The following is an 8,690-nucleotide window of genomic DNA, read 5'->3' as shown; positions in this document are numbered from 1 at the left end:
ACCATGCTGTCTTGGGTTGAATTGAATTGAAGGAGACAGAAAAAATACTCACACAAGTAGGAGGAGGTGATCAACAGCCTCAGAGGGGCTGAGAGATGTCTGACAAAAAGTCATTGCCATTGGTGGTTAGGAGGCCCTTGGTAATCTTTGAGAGGGTATCTTCTACCTCCTGATGGACATAGCATGGGTCCTACAGACTTTGCTCTTTTAATACTGAATGGGACTGACTGGATGAAGTATTTCTCAGTATTGAGGCACTAATATCGATTCCTGTTCCCAGAGCTGGGACCCTGAGAAGAGGGGAAGGGGGAGAGGGAGAAGGGGGACGGTCATATGATTTCTGGAGAGATGAACTTTGAACTCTGGGATACAGGAAGTTAGTTGATGACCATTGGTCAAGGATGGTTACGTCCTTTTAGTTTATCCAATGAGAAGGCTCGGATCTTTTGCTTATAAGTCCTGAACAAGCGGAAGCTGGCCAGCTTCCAGGAGCGTGGTTGGAGTTGGGATGGCTCCCAGGTGTGTGTCTGGGCCTTTCCCTGCAGGGATTAAATAAATGCTTTCTCTTTGTACCTGAAGGTGTCTCTGATTAGTTAAATGGGAAAGAGGGTCTTGCACCCATCCCACACAATACTATTAAATAATTTAGCATCAATGAGGTAATTTTGAAAAGGGCTTCTGCTTTATGCTATAAAACTTGTAAGGTCAGAAATCCCAGTCCTAGAAATTAAATATGAGTATCTTGAATTTTAAGAAATGAAGGGAATCAGTTAAGAACAGCTGTCTCCTGGGGATGGAGAAAAAATGATTGGAAGCTTGAACCATGACTAAGAAGAAGGATTATTGAGCACTTTGGTAGAGGAGCCTGAGGCTCAACAGCTTGAAGAGGAGAACAGGGCAGCAAGATTAAATAAACAAATTAACTTTGTAATTGCTATTGGATTTTTTTTTTTTTTTTTGGTACATGGCTGAGTTTAAAGCTTTCTAGAATTTTGGATTTCCCAATGAAAATCCCTGTGGGTGCTTCCTGCTTCTCTGACCATTCAGAGAGTGACTAGACAATAAGTTTAATTTGAGAACTAGGCACTGCTCTTACCTAGAATAATGGTTCCAAGAGAGATCATAAGGCCAATTTCTACTTCCAATTAAAAGTAAAGAATTATTTTTAATTGGAATATTTGTGTATATGCTGTTTCTCGTATTTAGAGACGTAGAGAGGGTAGTGAATAGTGGCACATTAAGTAAGTTGATGAGGCAAATCTTTTCATTTGTATTTTTAAAAAAAATTTGTTTTTTTAAAACAATATTATCACTTTTCAGGGAGAATCTAACCCTATAGAATCTTCCTTTGTGACAAAGTATAGTTAAGCAACATGAATCCACACATTGTTCAAGATGAGCAATGCATGCTTCATTCACCTGTAGCTCACAATTTTTCTCTTGAATGGAGGGAGGCACTTCATTGTCAGTCATCTGAGATCATGATTGGTTCCTGCATTGACCAGAGTTTCAATCTTTTTCTTTTTTCTTTTCCTTTTTTGTTCATTTTCTTTATTTATTTTTCACTTAATGGTATTTTATTTTTTCCAATTACATGTAAAGATAGTTTTCAACTTTCAGTTTTGTAAGATTTTGAGTTTCAAATTTTTTTCTCCCTCTCAAAGACAGGAAGAAATCTGATATAGATTATATTGTGTACAATAATTTTAAACATTTCTACATTAGTAATGTTGTGAAAGAAAAATAAAAACAAAAACAAAATGAAAATAGTATGCTTTAATCTGCATTGTCTCCAAATTCTTTCTTTGGATGTGAATGGTATTCTGCTAGAATTTTCTTGGATCATTATATTGCTGAGAAGAGCTAAATGTATCTTAGTTGATCATCACACAATCTTGCTGTTTATGATATTCCCCTTGTTCTATTCACTTCACTCAGCATTAATTCATGTAAATTTTTTCAGGTTTTTCTGAAATCAGATTGCTCTTCAGTTCTTATAGAATAATAGTATTTCATTATATTCAAATATCACAAATTATTCAGCCTATTTCCCAATTGATGGGCACCTACTCAATTTCTAATTCCTTGTCACCACAAGAGAACTGCTACAAACATTTTTACACATGTGAGTCCTTTCCCCTTTTTTTATGATCTCTTTGGGATACAGACCCAGTAGAACTACTGCTGGATCAAATGATATGCACAGTTTGATAGCCCTTTGGGTATAATTTTGATATATTTTCACGTTGTTTTCTTTTATGCTATTATTATTCAATTTTTCTCCTGGCTCTTTTAATCTCACCTGATGAAGACCTCATATTTCCCATTATCTCTTGAAGTCTTTGGTTCATCAATTGAACCCTGGCCTCTAAATAGTCAGCAGTCAATCAATAAACATTTATTAAGTGCCTGCCACATGCCTCTGATTGTTCAACTGACATAATTAGGGCTTCATGTATTTTGTTATTTTAATGCTACCATATAATATAGCATCAATAAGGTAAGTACTGGAGATACTAAAAAAGGCAAAAGACAGCATTTATCTTCAAGGAGCTCTCAATTTCATGGAGAGAGAAAACACATAAAAAAGAAACTGAAAAGGGAGAGGAGGGAACCAGTGTGGAAGTTGAGTAGGGAAGTTGAAGTTCAGAAAAGTGTAGTTGGATAGGACATGAAGAGATGTTTTGCTTGAGCACCCCCTTTAATAGAGGATCTGGGAGGAGCTCTTTATTTTCTTCCCACCTTGATCTCCAATTACTGGGAAGAACGGTCTCATGGTCAGGTGGTACTGATCAGTTCCAGGGCTAACGTGATCTTGTAGGATGATGAGGTTCCTGAAGGACATTATGAAGTCTAGAGAGTGCAGTGGGGTGGGAAATAAAGAGATGACTGGGCTGGACATCCTTAAAAGGAGACTCTGGGAGCAGATATCCTCAAAGCTCTTTTCCAGTTCCTACAATTTTATATCTCAGTAAGTAAATTTTGATTCTGTCACTCATTACCTGTGTGACCTTCAATAAATTGCTTAATTCTGGGACTCAGTGTTCTTATCTGTCAAATTATCTGTAATCTGGAAACACTTTTTTTATTGTTATAGATAGAACACATCACTATATAGATAATACTTTGGAAGAGTGACTTTGCTCATTTTTCTGAGCCTTATTTAATTGGATTCAACACTTTGTATAAGGTCTTGTGTAGACATTAGGGATTGAAAAAAAAAAAAAAAAAAGAAAAACCATATAGCCCATGCCATTAAGGACCTTATAGTCTATCAGAACAAGATACAATTTATGCATAAACAAATATGATAAGGGAGAAGAGGAATTTAACAAGTAATTGAGGAAATCTGAGAAAACAGAAATAATTTTTCTTCTGAGATCACTTTTGATGCTGTTAGTGGCAGTCAGAGAGTTGTTGGAACCTCTTCTTGTCAGTGTAGGTCCTTCGTAAAAGAATTCATGAACCCGAAAAGTTAGACTAGCAAAAAACAAGGTTATTGTTGGCACTGAGAAATCAGCTTTTGCTAGGAAGACTGACTTCTGAGTGACAAGGTCCTGGCAGAGAGAAAAGTAGGTGTGTTAACACTGAGAAGAGGGTGTCTCTTCATAGCAGGCAGGGTCCCTTGCAGGCAGCTATGCCAAGGAGAAAAAGAGAGGTTCCTTGGTATGGCATGGTCCCTCTTTTGGACCTTTGCAAAGAAATGAACCCTCATGTTGCCCTTTAAAAGAGATCTGCGACTAAAGTTTCAATTGAATGAGATTCCTGCCTCCAGGCCTAGATTTCCAGTAGAATGAGACCACTTACTGGTCCTGAGCCAATTTTCAGCTCACTAGTGGTATCAAGTCTAGATCTCCAGTTAAATGAGACCACTTAAGTTTGGGCTAAGTAGGAGTGGTCCTGGACTCAAATCAATAGACGGTATAGCTAGTCCCATCTAGATAACAGAACGAAACCACTTTATCTTGATTTCCTGAGGTGGGCCTGTCCCAGAGGAGTTTCTCAGAGTTCAAGGATAGTTTCTCAAGAGTTCCCCCCAAAGTCAGAGGACAGCTTCAGGATTCTTCCCATCACTTTCATATTAGCTTTGGGACCAAGACTTCTGAAAAGTTGTATGATCTTCTTTACATAACCAAGATAGTGGAAAGAGAGAAGGGAGGTGGAGGAGTGGTTGGACCTGGAATCCAGATTCTCACTATTATCTTTACAATCTTCTTTTATCTTATACCTCACCCTTTCCCAATATTTTATTGACCTCTTTGCTGTTTTTCAAATGAGACATGCCAGTTCTTGTTTTCAACCATTTTATTGGGTATCTCCTATATCTGCTATATTCATTCTCTTTTAATTCAATTCAATAAATACATAAATAGAATAGCATCTTCTTAGGGTTGTTGTAAGTATTAAATGAGATAAATTTTATAAAGTGCTTAGAAAAGAGCCTGGCATACAGTAAGTGTTATACATAAATTCTAATTATTATTGTAATAATACAATAGAATAATACAAAAGAAATTATTCAGAAAAATTTGAGAAGACTTATATGATTTGATATAGTATGAAGTAAGGAGAACCAGAAGAACAATTTATACAGTGATGACATTTTGAAAGAAAACCATGCAAGACTTAAGATCTATGATCAATGCAATGACAATCATAATTTCAGTGGGTCATGCTTCCCACCTTTTGAGAGAAAGGAGATGAAATGGAGAATAGAATTTTCATAAAGGTGACATATAGATTTATTTAACACGATGAAACTTAATTTGTTATTAGAAGCGAGGAATCAGTGATGTGTTTCAGTGCTCCTTCTGGACCAAACATTTCCAGGAAGTTTTCAATGAATTCTCGGGATTTCTCCTCCAACTTCTGAAAGAGGTCAATGCTTTTCTCTTCCACCTTCTGCACAAATTCTTTTGACTTCTCCTCTGCATCTTTTACTTTTTTCTTTATTTTGTCGACACATTCCTGTAAATTGTATTTCTTCTCATTAATGAAGCTGACATTGAGTTCCTTGGCAGTGTATCCACGCTGCAGGTTCCGCCTTGCATATACGTCATAGTCTCGAAGGATGCGGGTGATGATGTCTGATGTGGATATACCCTCTGTCCTCTGTGTTGGCACGAACATGCCTGCTTCTTTGATGTGTCTGTAAACATCATCACTCCCAGCAGAAGAATATGGGATATCATCATGGGCTACAAAATCAATCCGATGCTCTGCCAAGAATTCAGGTGTTAATGTCCAAGGAGCATTTCTCACCACTTCATCCACATAGCGGCAGTGTTGAACTGCATCATAGCGTTCGTTTTCATTCATCACTGTGAAGCCCTTGAAATTATGTGTCAGTTCATCATTGCAAACTCCCACAATAAGATACGTGTTAGGGAATAGATTCTTTGCTTGCATCAGGGCCCGGGCATGACCAGAGTGAAATAAGTCAAATATGCCATCAGCATAAACCCTTACAGGTCGATCATAAGGAGTCCCTCTTCTGGCCTCCTCCATAGTTACTCTGACATAGGGCTTACCGAAGTCAATTTCAACTTCATCTGAAAATGGGGCTGGCTCCTTTAAGCCAAAGCTGTGAGGTATTTTGGCAAGAACTCCATCTTCTTCTGTTGACCCATTAGGTCCTGTCGATTCTCTCCTCCTCTTCCACGAATTCAATTTGGTTGAATTCGTTGCATCCATTTTCTCTAACCCTAATTTCTGGGTCAAGAAGACTGTTCCACTGGATCAGAATCACAGGCTTTTCCACTGGAATCAGGATTTTGTCAGTCCCACGTTCAGGGTGCCATATTGTGGTGATCTTCTTCTTTTAAAATAAGTTTAATAGTTCTCTCTGGGTGAGATTTTCTTGGAGGCAGCTTTAGTATCAGTTTAGATCAATAATTACCCCAAATGCAGCCAGGTGATAAAAGTTCAGATCTTTTATTATTTCCAATATAGCCGGGTTAGCTTAGAGCCCTCCGAATGTCTCCAAATCCAAAAAATTCTGTCCTTCAGCCTCTGCCTCTACTTTCTTCTGCCTCCAGCCAGATCTCTTGTCTCCTTCACTTGGGGCTCGGCTAGCTTTCTGGTGAGTCTTTCAGACCAGCTTGGTCTCAGTGGGGGGAGTGCAGGAGCCCAGCCACCTACCACAGTGGTGTGAGATGAAGATGAATCCGGTTGTCCACTGAACTCTTGACTCGTACCTTCTTCCTCTGAAAACTCTTCTTCTGCGACCAGCCAGCCAAGTGGAAAATATTCTGGAAAAGATCTCTCTTCACTGGCCTTATATCTGACTCTTCTGAGGAAATGGAATTATGGGTTTTCTCCCATAGTGCTCTCTGGCCCTAAGAGCTGTAAGGGAGGTGTGAACTCACAAAGTTACAAAGTTTACTTTGTGAAGCTGGCATACTTGTGAACTCCGATGAGTAAAGGTGTAAACACAAGCATTGTACTAATTAGTTCTACTTAGTACCTTGTTTCAGGTTCTGGCCCAAAACATCTTCTTGTAAGATCAGATCAACTCTAATTAGTTAGCAGTTTGTAAAGATTCCAACACCTTGTCTCTCTCAATATGATGGTTGGTGGAATACTTCAAAGGTTTCCCTATAAGCTTTGATTAAGAGACTCTGGCTTTATTATGGATTAGAATCTTACAGTAGAAATCAGGAGACTGATGGAATATAATTTCAGTGGGTTTGACAGATATACATGGTACAGTGGTTCTCAAACTTTTTGGTCTTGGGGACACTTTACACTCTCAAAAATTATAGAAGACTCCATCCCAAATAATTTTGTTTATGTGGATTATAGCTATCAATATTTTTCATATTAGGAAATAAAACTGGTCAATTTAAAAATATTTAGTTATGAATTTGTTCAAAATAATACAAAACCATTAAATGTTAACATAAGTGCCAGATTTTATTTTATTTTATTTTATTTTTTTAAATTTTATTTTATTTAATAATAACTTTATATCGACAGAGTCCATGCCAGGGTAATTTTTTACAACATTATCCCTTGCCCTCGCTTCTGTTTCGATTTTTCCCCTCTCTCCCTCTACCCCCTCCCCTATATGGCAAGCAGTCCTATATATGTTAGATATGTTGCAGTATATCCTAGATACAATATATATTTGCAGAACCGAACAGTTCTCTTGTTAAGTGCCAGATTTTAAATGAAAAATGAACTACATTTTAGAAACTGAAAAATTAATGAAAAAGGAAACAAAATCTCTTTAATGTGTAAGAACTTAACAGAAGACAGATGGATTCTCATACCTGCTTCTGCATTCAATATGTTGCAATATGTTATTTTGGTTGAAGTATATGAAGAAAATCTGATCTCATTTGGTTTGGATTAGATAGTCTCAGGAGGGATTTTTTTTTGATCTGCTATATTTTATCATTTATTTCTGTGGACCAACCTCTTAAATATCCTGAAAGGTCTCAGAGTCACCCACTGCTCCACAGATCACATTTTTAAAAATTATAGCTTTTTATTTACAAGATATATGCATGGGTAATTTTTCAGCATTTAAAGTTGCAAAATCTTCTGTTCCAACTTTTCCCCTCCTTCCCTCTACCCCCTGCCCCAGATGGCAAGTAGACCGATACATGTTAAATATGTTAAACTATATGTTAAATACATATATGTGTACATATCCATACAGTTATTTTGCTGAACAAGAAAAATCAGACTTTGAAATAATGTAAAATTAATCTGAGAAGGAAATCAAAAATGCAAGCAGAAAAAAACAGAGGGATTAAAAATGCTATGTAGTGGTTCACACTCATTTCCCAGAGTTCTTTCTCTGGGTGTAGCTGGCTCTATTCATTATTGAACAAATGGAACTGATTTGGTTCATCTCATTGTTGAAGAAAGCCACATCCATCAGAATTAATCATCATATAGTAAGTATTGTTGTTAAAGTATATAATGATCTCCTGGCTCTGCTCATTTCACTCAACATCAGTTCGTGTAAGTCTCTCCAGGCCTTTCTGAAATCTTCCTGCTGGTCATTTCTTACAGAACAATAATATTTCATAACATTCATATACCACAATTTATTCAGCCATTCTCCAATTGATGGGCATCAACTCAATTTCCAATTTCTAGCCACTACAAAGAGACCTGCCACAAACATTTTTGCACATACAGGTCCCTTTCCCTTCTTTAAGATCTCTTTGGGGTATAAGCCCAGTAGTAGTACTGCTGGATCAAAGAGTATGCACAGTTTGATAACTTTTTGAGGAAAGTTCCAAATTGTTCTCCAGAATGACTGGATGTATTCACAATTCCACCAACAATATATCACATTTTGAGAACCACTGGTGTAATGCAATGCATTCTGGACTTTGAGTAAGAAAACCCAAGTTGAAATCCTCACCCTGGGGCTCATTATGTAGACAGATTCCTTTATTTCTCTAAACCTCAGTTACCATTGACTGGTTTGGATTAGATAGTTTCAGGAGAGTTATTTATTTAATTTTTTTTTTGATCTGCTATATTTTAAACCTTAGGGTTAATGGTCCTATTTTTTTTCCTCTAGTTTCTGAATTTCAGCCATACTTTCAGATGAAGCCAGGAATGGCATAATCTAAGTGAAAATGCTTTTTTTATTTCTGACAGTTGAGACATTTCAAATATATTTTATTGCTATCTCAGCATCTCTGCATAAGACCAGACTCTTGCCT

The 8,690-nt window shown here is 37.2% G+C and overlaps 1 protein-coding gene across 1 annotated transcript; it reads right to left on the bottom strand.

The window, feature by feature from the left end:
- Positions 1–1,825: 1,825 nt before the first annotated feature.
- On the bottom strand, positions 1,826–5,694 carry LOC127555183 (choline-phosphate cytidylyltransferase A-like; the record flags this gene model as incomplete). Its single annotated transcript, XM_051987335.1, has 2 exons — positions 4,796–5,694; positions 1,826–1,847 (listed from the first exon to the last, which is right to left on the bottom strand). Coding segments are annotated over exons 1-2 (921 nt in total), but the record flags the coding sequence as incomplete, so codon positions are not given.
- Between the last annotated feature and the right edge of the window lie 2,996 nt (positions 5,695–8,690).

This window comes from Antechinus flavipes, chromosome 3, assembly GCF_016432865.1.
Source record: "Antechinus flavipes isolate AdamAnt ecotype Samford, QLD, Australia chromosome 3, AdamAnt_v2, whole genome shotgun sequence".
In the NCBI taxonomy this organism is placed as follows: Eukaryota; Metazoa; Chordata; class Mammalia; order Dasyuromorphia; family Dasyuridae; genus Antechinus; species Antechinus flavipes.
This window is presented reverse-complemented; position numbering and strand designations above follow the sequence as displayed.